The following is a 15,787-nucleotide window of genomic DNA, read 5'->3' as shown; positions in this document are numbered from 1 at the left end:
AAATCTTGCAACATGGCCATATGTGAAAGACAGATTCAGCTAGGAGTTAAGAAACTGTCCAGGTGGGCTGATGACAATGGGTTTAAATTTAACTCTGAAAAAAGTGTTTGTGTACTTTTCTCTAAGCAGCGTGGCATAAGACCTGACCCCAACATTACACTGAATGGTCAGAGCCTTGCCTTTAAAAAGGAACATAAATTTCTTGGCGTAGTTGTTGATGAAAAACTCTTTTTCATTGCCCACATAAAACAGTTGCGACTGAAGTGTCTCAAAGCAATGAATCTGCTAAAAATTCTCTCTCACCGGTCATGGGGTACAGATCGCGACTGCCTTCTGAGCCTTCTGAATAGTGTAGTTCTATCACGCATAGACTATGGCTCGATGGTCTATGGGTCAGCATCATCCTCTGCACTAAAATTACTCGATCCCGTGCACCACCTCGGCCTTCGCCTCGCTATGGGCGCTTTCCGAACTAGCCCAATTGCTAGCCTCTATGTCGAGGCGAACCGATGGTCACTGCAACGAAGGAGACAATTTACTTCTGCATCTTATGCTATGAAGGTACTATGCCAACTGGACCATCCATGTCGTCGGCTTCTGCTTGACAAAACTGGCACAGCACTTTTCTCAAAAAACCATCTCTAACACCACCATATCCAATCAGAGTTGCCACGCATATTGAATATCTGAATGTTTCGGTTACCAGTCTTCATACAACTTCCATAAAAGACCTAATTGCTCCTTGGAAAATGCACGGTGTTAATTGTGACCTGTCGTTTCTTGAAGTGGGCAAACATACATCCCCTATTGCCATACAGCAGCACTTCATGTCACTTCAGGAGAAGTACACTTGTGATGAATATTACACTGATGCTTCGAAGTCTGCTCAAGTCTCCTGTGCAGCACATGGACCACAGTTCTTACAGTCAAAAACCCTGAACAGTTATACTAGTATATTTACCGCTGAATGCCATGGCATCCTTTTAGCTGTGAGACACATTATAGAAAATAAAATACAGACATCAGTCATCTACACAGACTCCCTCAGTGTTTTAACATCCCTATCCTTTTGGAAATTGCATAATAAGAACCCAGTCCTGAACTCTCTTTATAACACCCTTATGTTTGCCCATGAACTAGAAATTAAAATTACACTGTGTTGGGTGCCAGGTCACCGCTTTATACCGGGTAATGAGGCAGCTGATAGGCTAGCTGCGTCAGCTGGCCTTCGAAATGGCACAGACACTGATAAGATAACTTATCATGACCTCAAACCACACATAAAAAACATGATTCGACAACAATGGCAAGAGGAATGGGACGCAGCATCAGAAAATAAACTACACACAATAAAGCCAAGGATAGGCAGATACACCACAGAAAAACAAGACAGATTTAAAGAAGTAGCCCAGTGCAGGCTAAGAATTGGTCACACATACATAACCCATACATATCTTTTAACCAACTCTCCTGCACCGCACTGCTCGAGATGTGGTGATCGGCTCACTGTTATTCATGTTTTAATCATATGTGTACAACTGGAACAAGAAAGAAGACGTCATTTTCCCTCTTTGTTCACTCATCAAATACCTGCACACCCATCCATTTTTATTGGCGACAACCCAATGTTTCCTTTAAACCAGGTGCTTGCATTTTTATCACAAGTAGGCTTTTTACATGAAATTTCTTATCGACGTGGGTCTCAGCCCGCTCCTCCTTAAGAGGACGGATGAGATCCTTTAAAACATCTACTTATACATTGCGCATCCATTATATATCGCAAATGAATTTTAGGCCCTATACACCATTGCTTTTAGCAATTTTACAGAGCGAATACATTTTTAGGCCCTATACACCACTGTTTTTTATTCTTTCATGAAAAATCACAACTATTCCATTATATAAACTTGAGTACACCGTTAACCTTGAATCTGGCGCTCTTTGGCCTGAGTCGCCCTTGCGCCATTAAAAACCACCATCATCATCATCATCAGTACTGCTAAACTAGCCTGACTAGATAAAGTTCTAGCGTTAAACTTTGCCAGGGTCAGTTTCCATGGGGTGACCTATCCGAGCCATACATTTATAGCACCTTTTGCTGCGTTATAGCTTGGACAGCCGCCGTGGTCTGTTGCTTCCCAGCCGCTCTGAACAGAGGAGCTGCGTTTTTTTAGGGTATTCACAGGAGGTTGTGGCGCATTGCTACATTAGGGTGGCCGAATGCTGTTCTGGTGATCGAGTGCGTTTCTGGAGGCGTTCACCGGTTAGCTCGCACTCTAATCGAATGAAAAGTCAATAAAACTCAAAATAGCACTTGAAAAGGATGTCTACCAAGTAAAATTTGCAGATTTATTTCGCGCGTTTATGTCGTAAAATCTACTTTTTGTTGCAGCTAAACTACCAGAACCCTGGTAATGAAACGGCAAATAGTTTTGTTTATAACGCTACAATGAAGAATGCAACACTTTATGGAAGCATATATTGCAATTCGTCTTTCTTCGCTAAAACACATTTTATCTTCTAGAAATCTGAATTAGGATTCAGCCAGAAAGTTGCATAACTCGACAAGAAAAAAGGCTGCGAAGAGGCGAACGTGTGCGAAGAAAGCACACGTTCTTGGCACTTGCTGCACTCTTTGATAACCAAGATGCTGGAGGAATACTTAATATCTCTTCTTGCCGTTGCTGGCTATTTTCTAGGCCTGGCGACGGAACCATAACCATGGCACAGCCCTCAGCTCTGACAGCGGGCAGCCTTAAATCTGACAGTACTTGCAGCTCTGGTGCGACTCTCATTGCCTGTTCTCAAAACGGTGAGCTGAGTATTTTAAGGCGAAAACGTTTCTAGGCTCACAAAACGAAATGCCATGCGCGGGAGTTGTGCGCGACATATTTTGAAAGCTCCACAAGATCAGTTCTTGTCTAGCTTTCCTCCCATCTGCAATGTCACACTTCAATGCCCTCCACGGAACGCCACCCGACAGGAGCAAAGGCGTGCCGTCCAAACTCATATTTGCGGGAGAAAGTGTGACAGATACTGCACATTCCCTTTTCTCTAAACCAATTTTAATTATATATAGCAGTGCAACGAACACCCATATGAGGCCGACAATGAAATGAAAATGACCGGAGAGTAAGGGCAGGCTTTCGCCATTCATATCTTAAAAGATGTTTAAATCACCACCGAACTTTGCAATATGTTCTCGTGTAGGCGCACGAAGAGTAAGCGTCTTACAGAGAGTGGCTTCAAGAAATTTTGATGCCAATTTCTAATCCGTTATATACCCGCAAGGCCCCTGATCACTCAAATGCACCCAATCCCTTATACTTCAAATCATGCGGTTTCGCACAACGATGGCTGCTTTGTCAATAGCGAGAAGGCGGCATAGGATCACCTGATATGGCCACACGCTGATTCGCCGGCTGCCTAAGGAATTTAAGGATTCCAGGTGACATGAAAGGGTTAGCAGATATTTCAGCCAAAACTGGAATATATTTTGTAGTCCCTAAAATATAGAAACATCACTGACAAAAGTCATAGTGATTATCTATTTGACATAACTGCTGTTAACAGGAGGCTGATGGAGAAATGGATGGAGGCAATTTGTATTCAACCAAAGAAACAGTACGATTACAAAAAACAATATTTGCACTACTGCTAAATGGTAAGCTTTTGTTTACATAGTTGCAAATTGCTGTTTCCAACCAATAGACTGCGATAGCGTTCTAAGTGCTTCGAAATGAATCAATCGCTTTAAGCGCCTTGCTTGCAACCTTAACACGAGATCAATAAGCGATATATTTGTATTGCCCCATCTTTCAATAAAATACAGTGGATATGGTTGAAGGATAGAGAAACATGATGTTTTTAGTGTGTCATTCTCGAAACAGTAGCATGCCCGCGCTAATATACTACAGTAATACGATACTTTCGCCTACGGCATCAATGTATGGCTTTATGGCTAAATGTTTAGCCTAGATCACTCCTAGATACAATTTATAGCTACCTGCTATAGCTCACTCCTTTCAACAAGCAACCTTACGCGACGACAACTATTAATATTCATAGCTTCTATAATATAATAATGCGTACAAGTATTCTTTACAAAATTATATCTAATTTTCTCTACTGTCATCTATGCTAATGCGAGCATCGTTGCCTCGTGTGTGACATTCAATGTTTCGGTTTATGGAGTTTAACATCTCAAAGCGAATCAGGCTGAGAGGCGTTGTACTATAGGATTCCGTGCATTTCGACCTCGTAGAGTTCTTTAAAGCGCTATGACATCGCGCAACACACAGGCGCCTTGCTTTAATGTGGTTGGTGCAGGTTTGAGTAAAAACTTCTTACATCTATGCATAATACCTCGCATGGACATCTTCGCTCTGGAATCAATTATAATTGTTGGGCAAGAGGTCATTGTCACTTATGTTCTGAAGCTTTTAGAACTATGTGTTCCAAGCGTTCTCCATGTCAAGCTAAGAGTCGTAATAGTGCGAAAATTTCCAAATCTAATTTCTCCCTTAGCTTCATTTTGGACAGTACTTTTCATTTTTTGGGAGCGAAGGACTAACCCTTTTTTGCCAGTATTTGTTGAAGTACTTCGTGATTATCTTATAGACGCATCTTCTAAATTTCTGTGTCGTTGTTAGGAGCCCTCTTGCTTTTGAGCGAAGGAAGGGTTTATTAAGAGACATTGCAAGTATTTTTTATTTATATGCATAGCCTGGTGCGTATCTCGGTGGCATTCTCCTTACCGGTAGAAATAAACGCCGAAAAAATTAACATTGGTACTGCAATGACTCGCACAAACTTTCATCCTAGCACAACTGCCTGGAATTAAGGCGTATCCGAATTGTATTACTCGGGTCGTAGGACTCATTCAACGAGAATCTATGCAACTGAGGAAGGTTCTAGCGATAGTTACCGCGACCGCACCAAGAAAGGAATTTCAAAGTCATGGTTAGACAAGGCAACGTTTCTTTCAAAAATTGTTGCCATGAATTGCTGCCATAATTGTTCAAAACCATCGCTGATCAATGAAGCGGAGTGTGTCAAAGTACTAAATCGTAAACTATCTATGTATTCATCAGCCAAATGTCGCTGTTGAGCTTGATGTGCACTTGTGTACTTTCCCTCCCAGTAGCGGAGTAATTTCTAAATGGCTTCCATGTTTGTATCTGCGTTTTCACATTTGCGTCTCATTAGCCTCATTCATGAATCTCGATTGCTGATGGACCCCCCTAACTTGCAGTACCAAACTTCGAACTATAGCAGATAGCTAACATGCGCGGAAAAGCACAAATATGAAGTGAGACATTTATGTCAGTGAACACTTCGATTGTCCTCTACAGTAGCGCAGTCTGTTTGTACCTCAAAAATATAAAAACACGCGCTACTGAAGGCCATTGAAATATCAAACCACGAAAGCCCTTACAGCGCTACCAAGACACTTTAATTCGGATAATAAATTGGATGTTAGATTAAGCGACAGCAAAATTTATCAGTGTAATGTGCAGTATAGAGCTTCTTTTCGGGCTATAAATAGGTTGGTATGCGCTACACCGTTTATTCGCAGACTGAGAAATGGATCCTTAAATCATAGCTAAAGTACTAAGTGCCGCTGCTTTCGCATCCAGGATATAACAAGAGATAGCAGATGGTTACCGGGTATGAAAAAGCACTGAACAAGGGTTTAGGGGGAGGTGCAGTTAGTAAGACGAAATAACGTTTAGACAAGCGGTCTTGTCCAAGGGAAGATAAATCCCCTTCGCGATGTGTTGCCTCGGCTGGCGAACTGCGGCTCCTGTCATATATTGCTCGTGCTCTTTCATGCTGTTTTGGCATTTTATACTAAGTGGTTCTGTTCAAAGATTAGCTTGCTTAGCAGCGCAACTTAGGAAGCTTTTGGTGCCGAGGATGTGAGAACTTGAAGATTTGAATTGCATTGGGAGGCATACGTTACGTGTTTTAGAGAAGGATAGCCCAAGCAATATAGCCATCCGGTCTGGTATCGAGTACCCTACGAGCGCAGTTGCAGTGCGAGGTTCCTGCATATGCGAAAGTCATGCTGGTACCCTATGGCGGCCTTGGGATACTTTATATATAACACTGAAAGCGTGTAGCTCAATATCTGTAAAATGTACAAAAACAAGAAATGCAAAGTTATCAGTTACGAACGCTTTATGCACTTGCTTCGTTGCACGTGCGCGCAAATCCCCAACCGATGGGTCATCTGTTTAGTCTATTTAAGCTCCAAACATCACAGGTATATTGAGCGCAAGCTGTAAATAATAAAGAGTGAAACCTGTCTGAGAATACAGTGCGCCTGCATCTATTATACGAACGCCAAACCGAGCCATAACTGTCGTACCGGTACAAGCGCTCTACGGGATCAGGGAATTTCAGCTTTTGACCGAGGTTTAGGCTTTTCAAACGGAACCGGCATCTAACATCCTCATCTCTATAAGGTTGCTTCCTTCCCGACATTCTTTTTTGTGGGCAATTATATCTGAAGTCTGTATTGGTGGATCTTTGGTTTATACCAAATAAAAAGAATGACGTTTGAGAATGGCTATGACTGTTACAATCACTTCAGTGAACGCGTTTACTGCGACGATCTTATTTCAGATTTTTGATTTGCATCTATTTGTTTAACTCCGTTCCGGACTGATGGGCACTACTGTATAACACTGTATAAGGTGAGCGGGTACGTGTAATAAAGGCCATGAGAGAAACTATTCAATAGGCTCAAAATTCTATGGCATCAAACCGATATTGAAAACTGAGTACATGGTGGTGTCCTTTGAAAATTTAAGTGCCAGCGCCATGTTACTTCAACCGCATTAAATCAACAGATCCGCTGGAGTGTACGAAGAGGAACAGCCCTAGCAGCCTCTATTTTAAGGTGATACACTGTAAAAACAAAAACACCTTATTAGGTGTTTTCCCATGTCTATAACTAACACCCATGCACCCTTGAAAAAAAGTGGCTTCAGAGTGCCAGTACACCCTCAAAGATGGTGCTTCGGTTGGTCATAACACCCTTCTATGGGGGCCTAAGCACTGGGGTGTTTTCATCACCTTTACACCATATTGCAGGGTGGAAGCAGTGGCATTGCACCCTTACACCCCTTGATAAAAATCAGTGCGGATAACGTCCATATATTGCATTCCCTAATTAGGAATTATTTTTGCCACTACACGTTCCTTAATGCTTTTCCTATGTGCACATTTGCAATCAAGCTTAATGGTATTCCTTTTAACCACCTGTAATGCCAAATGAGCATGTAAAGAGATGCTGCATGCCATTATTTTGATATCTCGAATGGCCCATGCCAGTATGATTGTTTTTTCAAATTCACAGAGCATGTTACAAAAAAATGTCACACAGAAGGAAACTGGAAGTCTTTTATTCGGCATAGAAGGGTCAGGGTTCGGGCTAGTGGGTGCTCGGGTGCTGGTGGAGGGGGGGGGGACAGGGGGGCACTTGTGTTCTGTTTCTTCATTGATGCGCGCTATGGAACCTCATTTATTTAACAATGCTGCCACTCTCCACCGAGAGCCTAGCAGACGGGCAAAAACATACATGGTATGTACGTAAATACCTAAAAAAATGAAAGCTAAACAGTTCCAACAAATGCAGACAACAAAGTATAAAATTTTTTTCAAAAACAGAACCGAACAATGAACACAACAGCATGGTGACATTTCTTAAAAAACAACAACAAAACTTTTAGTCGTGGGCAACAATAATCGCAGTACACAATATTAATACTATGCTTTGTCAGTGTCAACGCGTGCGCTTACATAAAATTCGGCCTTAAGCGATGAAATAAAGCGTCGTGCAGCGCATCTTGGCTTCGACACGCAGACGCCCAAAAAGAGGTGCTCTATAAAGCAGCACAAATTGTCGGACCCCTTGTCATATGTCAGATTGAACAGCCAAAATCGACCCATTATTGGAACAATACCCTAAGTAGAATCAATGACTCGAAGAAGCTTCCGCTGCTGAATGAAGGGGAAATGCTCTTCAGCTTCTTTGATGCTGCTCCCAGTATATCCGACGCACGGCGTGGCAGGCTTTTCTTCCTGTACCTTGATAAAATTGTAAAAGAAGTGCATAACAGAGCAGCTGTATAAATATGCACTGCACCTGGCAAAAAGCAAATTCAACATATTTTCTACTCTATATTTAGAATATGCCAATGCCCCTTTAGTGTACAGCAGTGTGCTGGAAAAGGGCCCTATCGGAAACCACTGGTGGATATCTCACAATTAACAATGCAGAGTATACTGTTATGGTTGGTTCAGGAGGCACAAAGCCAGCAGTCTGATCAAGTCATAAATGAGAGCACATAAGGTCAACTCATTTTTATTCATGCAGCATGCTGTTGCATGGTAATTTTAGATTATGCAAGCTATTTTATCAAACAAAAATGGCCACACTCATCAAAAGCACCTGGGTTAGAGAACTTCTATGCTGCCCCACGAACTTTTCATTTCACATGAACTAGAATGCTTATTATGATAGTTAAAAATGTAAATAAACAATAAACAGCACTGGAGCACGGTGTTTACTACTAAAATATTAACAGCTGGCTCAATTGAAGGCTTCACACAAGGCCTACAGCATACCCTGCACTGGCCAAGTAGATACTGCAGAACCAAACAAAAAAAACGCGGAAAGAGCATACTTAGTGATGGGGCACTACAAAAAAAAAAAGTGCATGTAATACATAACACATACTTCATTTCTGAACTTTTGCACGTCTTCTTGTGCTAAGTATGAACCAGCCAAGCCCTAGGTCATCGCAATGCTTCCTGAAGTGTTTACATTTAAGGTTTAGTAACAAGGAAAAAGTGTTCTCGCTGCTCTATGTGGCAGTTCTGAAACTTCATCACACATTATTCATTGAAAGTGTACACTGGAGCTTTGAGTTGAGCGACAATTACATGTGCAACAGCAGAGCATTACCAAACAACCAAACAGCAGAAACTCTAAAAAATGTCAACACTGAAGCATGGCATGTTAAAACGTTTTCCACGCATAGCACATTGTATGCATAGACATCCAGAACATCAGTGGTGAGCCTCAAGAGGCGGCAGGAAGCTCAAGAAGTTGTAATCGTTATAGCGGCAGGCAGTCTGAGCACTTTGAAATACTAAAGGTTCGAATACTAAAAATATGTTGACTAACTTGAAATGCAAAAATAACAATTTGGATTTATTGAGAATGTTTACTATAATTGAGAATGTCTATGACAGTGCCACATGGCTAATGCATGAAATGTTAGCATCTGTAGTTGAAGGCATTATATTTATACAGCATGAACCTTGAAACACAGCAGTATTTTCTCCCAACCAATGTGGTAAACCTAATCTCAGAAAAATTAAAATTATTACATCATTTCAAACTTGGCTAGCAAATTACAGCATTTTTTTAAACTGCATTACCCACCTTCAGAAGCCTGTAGGATAAGACAATGTGGCAAATATTTCTTTTGAAGCAGTCTCAGATTATATATTCCAGACATTAGGAACATGTTAGGTACTAGCATGCATGAGCAGGTTGAGAGACCCCTTTCCAGCAAATGCTAAACCCCACCAAGCTGCCTGCAAGAGCCATCTGATGAAGCACTGCTGGTCCACTGCAGCAGAGTGCTTAGTCAAATGGCACACTGCACCAATCTTGACATTACCAGTGCTTCATCAGGTGACTCTTGTATGCAATACGACGTGGTAAGCATGTGATGGCAGGAGTCTCTTAAAAGTGCTTTTGATTGTACTTACAGTGCAAATAATCCTTTCACAGCAAAGAATTCACAGTTGTGATGAAAACTTGTGTAGTATTTCTATTTGAATTATGAATCACTAATACATATTACAAGTTAGACTGTAAACCATTTTAGAAACAAAGAAAATTCGCTAATAATGTCGGTTTCAAGTAGGCTTCCTGAATATTCAAATGACAAAGAGAAAACTTACAAATGATACAAACAACATCCAGAGCTCCCGGCTGGTTCCCAATGTTTGCCAAGAGTTGCAGAATGCATACTGTCTGTACATCTACAATAGAAATAAGCAACACAACAATGGTGTACCTCCTTGCAGGTAAAAAGAGACAGCTGAGTTTTGAGGCGATTATTTATTGTCTAATTTAGGAAGGCAAATAAACAAAATTGAAAACATGTAGAGGCACGCAAACTGAAAGCCAAACATCTGACAGCAAAAATTAGCAAAGCTTGTGAAGATTTGAATCAGGTATCACCTAATTCTGTGCTACTAGTTGAACAGATTCGAAAGGCTGCACCATTACAATGGAGAACAAGAGGTATATTTAGCTAATGCGAAAATTGTTACACAGGAAGAAATGCACAGGCTAGTTATGGTTTTATTATTCTTTCTGATGCTCAGCCATGTTTTTAGTATATCTATAAGGCAATGCAAAAGGGAAAAAATGTAGGCATTTAGCGAAAAACTGCCAATTAGATAGCACATGCAGCAAACAGAAGGAAACAGCTTAATACTTACGCTTCTTTCTCCTTTCACGCATTCCCTCAGAACATACTTCGAGCACCCGGGCAATGTCCTTTTTTCTTGCACGAATGGTGTCCTTCATAACCAAGACAAGTGTCTTGTTAAGGCCAATTTCAACTGCCTCTTTGCCGTCCTTCTTGATCAGCATGTTGACGTCATGTAAGAACTGCAAGTTTGTGTGAATGGTAGCCATAAAGAATTCATTTTACTCAATGTTTCAAGTAACTGAATATTAAAAAACATTGTACAAAAGCTAAGGCAATTGATGCCTTTGTACATATCTGAAAAAAAAAAAACTGGCATTAGCAAACAGCAAATACAAATATTTACTAAGGTTAGAAAACTGCAAAAACCATCAGTATTTTGCCACTGTTCGCCAAACTGCAAGCAATATTAAGGAAAGTCTAATATAAAAAATAAAGCAAAAATTATGATCCTCCTTCCCTCAACTTTTCACACGGCTGAATGGCAATAAAATATGTAATATATCTCTAAACTGAGGGTCCCCGCTCAGCTTTAAAAAGTAGGCTTAAATTCTTAGAGACAATCTACAGACATGCATCGTTAGGATATGAAAGTCAAATTGTTTTCTGGGCCCTTTAAATCAGTAAACTGCTTTCAACACATACATTACAAATTTTTTAATAGCAGTAAGTCATAAATTTGCCTGCAATATGCGCACTGTGATGAGCAAAGAAGGTAAACATATGCGACTAAGGCTATGATAACCGCTTCATATGTACATTTAAGCAAAAGACAAAAAAAAAAGTAAACATCTGGTCAGAATCAAACTCTGTAATAGCAGCATCCGGTACAATATTTGGCCACAGAATTCAAGCTGTCGACCTCTACTTGAATGCTGAGGCATCAGTATCGAATATCCATTTATTCTAGTCTAAAGACACTACAAAAATCAAGTAATGCGGTCAAACAGTTATGTTGAAATGTGACCACAAAATTAATGAAAACTGGATGGTTTGAACCACATCAGCTGACATAGCATGTGTACAAGTGCCTTAATTGAAGTCTTGCTTAAAATAAAATACGTACCTAAATGATTCTTCGAGAGCGAAAGTAAACGCCATAACAAAAGCAGCATAATAAAAATGCAAATTTACACTCCATGCAACCGCAAAATATGGTCCCCGTAAAATGAAAAATGCTCCCATTGTTATTAAAAAAGGCAAATCCAGACGCGGGGAAGTTAACATAGGCTGATGATAGCGGCATATAGTTTACGCAGTTCGGAATAAACTATTATGCAACCAGGCCGGCCGACCAGCGCACTTCGATGCCGAGAGCACGAGCGCAGAGGCGTGCCGCGCTGAACGGCCGCCGAGAACGAACATAGCCTCCTCGAACAAAAAGTTTAAACAGAAGGGCTGCGGGAGGACGCTCGCCGAGCAGCAGGATGGTGCGCGCCTATGCTCCCAGTAAATAAAAAAAAGGGGGGGGGAGGTCGCGCCGCTCCGAGTGAAAGAAGATGACGAAGCATGAAAGAGGTTTCAGGAGAGCGAGCGCGAAGTGTAAGAGATAAGGGAGGAGGGGGGAGGGGGGAGTCGAGAGTGCCAGGAGAATTAAGGTAGTACGCCAACATGACCTTGCCGCACGAACGGAAACGGTAAAACAAAACCGAGTCGTTGCGAACTGAGCGCAAGTATCAAACTGTCAAGAAACGAAAATCGTTTCGTGAACCTCCTGCGCTTACAAAATGCAAGGAAACGTAGCACATCATTATTTCTGTTTAAGAAAGTTGAGACTGATGTTCTTGCGCGAAATCTGCGTAACTCGCCGCGGCATCTACCACATGTGCGATGTCATTTTGGCAGCCAGGTGAAAACAAGTGCGTGTCTCACGTTTTCATTTCAGCACATTCTGAAGCGTTCCGGCACAAAAAGACACAGAATGCAGCAATCCGGTAGGACACTGTTCCCACAAAGCGCAATATGCGTGAGAATAGGCTTACCTTTACAGACGATTGCGTCAGCCGCAAAGTACGCTGTCCGCCTTCGTATCAGCGGCACCGAACCAACCAGTGCGATTTCAGCGCTAGTGCAATGTAGTCGGCGCATATACCTCTTAGTCACGCAGAAAAAAAAAATTGTCCATGCCTTCTCCATTCGAACGTCTCAAACATAAAGCGGTGCAGCAGTCCTTCGGCCTGAGCAAAGCAAAAAGACGCCCGGACACTTGCCGACACGATAAATGCCCGTTTGCGTTAAACACCACATGTAGAAGGCACTTCACAAGCGTACACACTTCTGTAACACATATGCATGGGAAATGCAACACATTTCACGAGGGTACACAATCGAAGAAGCACATTCAGCATTCGCCGAAACGTGGTCGAAACGCACCCCACAATGCTAACGGCCATATTGTGAAATTTGAAAAGAGCGTTCGTAGCTTCCGGCGGCCTCCTGGCGGTGAAATTTTGTTTCAGTTTCTGTTCCATTTTTAGAAAGCACTAGTGTGTACTTTTAATTTTCGCCTTACTTTTGGTGCTTTATTTAGGTGTTGGGTTATATTAGCAGCGCCGCTTGTGTATAAAAGGCTACGAAGTTACGCAGCCATATACCCCCAGCATGTTAGGTGATATTGCTTACCCGTAACACCCTAAGGCATTCTCCAACCAAAGCACCCCTTTGGCATGCAAGAGGTGATTTCCAATGGCACGAACACCCTAGACTCAGGGTGTAAGGGTGTTTTGAATCAGACAAATGCCCAAAAAGGTGTTTTTGTTTTTACAGTGTAGTGTTAAAGACCTCGTTACTCAGAAGATCTCGTGTTGGCGTTGTGAGCCAAAAATCACGGGGACAGGTCTGGCAGGCAGTCAGCTAAAAAGATAGTTCATCCAACCTAGCTAGGCCACTTAATATCAGAAAGCTGGCAAAAGCTGCCAACTAGGACTCCTCATTTGGGGTGAGAAGGTGGAATGCGAATCAGCCTTCCAGTGCTCTTGGATATGCCGAATCAGGTACGCTACACACAGGCCGTCCAGACACATTATTACGGCGTTGTTAAAGCGTTGATTTAAATGTTTGATGTTAGCGTATGCTTTATGTCATACACTTATAAGTAATTCCTGTTAATTCATTTCTTTTAATTTACATTGCATAAAAAAATGAAAAATGAAAGGAAAGAGGGTAGCTAGATTTTCCTTCAATAACCGCTGATCTGTTATAGCATGACGCATGCATTTCTATTTTTACGTTCTTAAAAGGTTCAGCGGTACACATTAAATATTTTGAACTAAGCCTATACGTATGAATGCAGTAGGTAAGCAGTTGTTTGAAATGATGACCTGTCGAAATCCTACTTCAAGTTTAGGAGGTTTTACTATTTGGAAATATTTTCTCAGGCTAGTAGGGAAATATTTCGCTACACTCTCCAACACAATGAGCAAACATTCTGCGTCGTAAGCAGTGGGCATTAAATAATAAAGATTGCTAAGCCCCGTGGAAAAAATGGCTTTTATGGGTTTCAACTTCGCTACATTTGAGACGTCACAAAATATTCAGGTGTCCGCGGACTCCCTGTCTACAGTCGTTTAGCTTCATCTGAGTGTATACGGTTCCTTCAGCCCCAACCGGCATGAGAGAAAGGGAACTTTGTTTTGTTTTGCTTTCAGATGCACCCTGGAAAGAAGCCACTATCGATACAAGCTCACTGAAGACAACGTACGCCCTTAGACGGGTGCTATTGTACTTGGGGATAGCACTTGTTTGCTTCTATATTTACATCGAGACGCTGCCGTCAGGACATGCTAAAACTGGCCAATACTTACAGGACAATACGTTTTCCTTCAGAAACATTAGCACTGCCCAGCGGCTTCCACGTATCATGATGTGGACGAAGTTCTTTGAATCCTGGTATGGACAGCTAAATGATACCACTGTTCGTGAAGTCATAATTGATAATTGCAGTGTCATGGGCTTCGTCACCAACGACCGTCATCTTTTCGCCGCTAGCGAAGTCGTCGTATTTCATGTACGTAACATGAAAATTTCGGATTTCCTGTCCAATCGTTCGACCAATCAAAAATGGGTCTTCTACCTAATGGAGCCTCCAGCAAACACGGGCTTTTCTAATTTCAGTTATATCAAGAACGTGTTCAACTGGACAATGACATTCCGGACCGACTCTGATGTGTATGTACCATACGGCAGGGTATTCCGCCAGAATGCTCATAAGATTCCAGATGAAGATTTGTACGAACTCTGGAAGTCTAAACAAAAATCCGCTGTGTGGATGGTCAGCAACTGCATGACTGCAAGTAGGAGGGAAGCGTTCGTCAGCGAACTTAGGTCGCACATTGAAGTTGATGTGTATGGCTTTTGTGGCCCGTACGAATGTCCCAGGGCTAACGAAACACCATGTTATGAAACCTTTGAGCGCAAATACTTTTACTTCTTTTCCTTCGAAAATTCTTTTTGCGTAGATTATGTAACAGAAAAATTTTTCAATGCCCTCAAGTATAACATTATACCTGTAGTGCTTGGGGGTGCCAATTACACGGCGATTGCACCCCCGCATTCATACATCGATGCGCTTGCGTTCCGGTCACCGAAGCAGCTCTCAGAGCATTTATAGCCCTGTCAAAAAATTATACAGAATATTCTGCCTATTTTAAATGGAAAGAAAATTACGGGGTTGAATCCTGGACTGGAGGCTTTTGCCAGCTTTGTAAAGCAATTCACAATAGGGAAAAAATGTATCGACGCTCCTCGTACGGTGACATAGGGTCCTGGTGGTTAAACAAAAGTCGTTGCAAACGTTGGGGTCGTTAAGTGCCTTCAAGCGACAAATGTGTTTCGAGCAGGTTTCTCTAAATTTGCTTTTAACTTGCCATGCCTATATTTCATTGCTCTAGCTAGGAGAGCTGACGTTGCCTGACCGTAAAAGAAGAGCTCTCATTCATGGGCGGATTGCCAATATTTTTATTCAAAATACACGTGATAACATATAGCTCATCACTTTCGCGAAGAAATGTTGGAAATTGATTAGGGATGTGACTTTAGGGCGCAAACAACTGCACAGTAAATATATATTCTAGGTGAGGCTAGGGAGGCAGGACTGCTTCAAAGGATATCATATTTCCCAAGTTCAACAAAAGTTGTCTGTTCATTTTGGCATTCTGCTATTGGAAACTTTTCCATGCCGGATACAGCGATTCTTGTTGAAGGGGTATTTGCCGTTCTCGGATGGTGGCCTTTAACATATGTGAAAAATGAGCACAGCAATATCC

General features: G+C 41.7%; 1 protein-coding gene across 1 annotated transcript; it reads left to right on the top strand.

The window, feature by feature from the left end:
• The first annotated feature begins 14,598 nt into the window (after window positions 1–14,598).
• Window positions 14,599–15,132, top strand: LOC146171529 (alpha-(1,3)-fucosyltransferase C-like). Its single transcript, XM_084586494.1, has one exon. It carries the CDS (start codon window positions 14,599–14,601, stop codon window positions 15,130–15,132), a length of 534 nt encoding a protein of 177 aa, XP_084442620.1.
• Window positions 15,133–15,787: the final 655 nt, after the last annotated feature.

The sequence above is a fragment of the Amblyomma maculatum genome, unplaced genomic scaffold, assembly GCF_055883805.1.
Source record: "Amblyomma maculatum isolate TAMU_Amacu unplaced genomic scaffold, ASM5588380v1 scaffold_20, whole genome shotgun sequence".
Lineage (NCBI taxonomy): Eukaryota > Metazoa > Arthropoda > Arachnida > Ixodida > Ixodidae > Amblyomma > Amblyomma maculatum.
The sequence above is the reverse complement of the archived record's forward strand: the minus strand, read 5'-3'. Positions and strand labels throughout refer to the sequence as shown.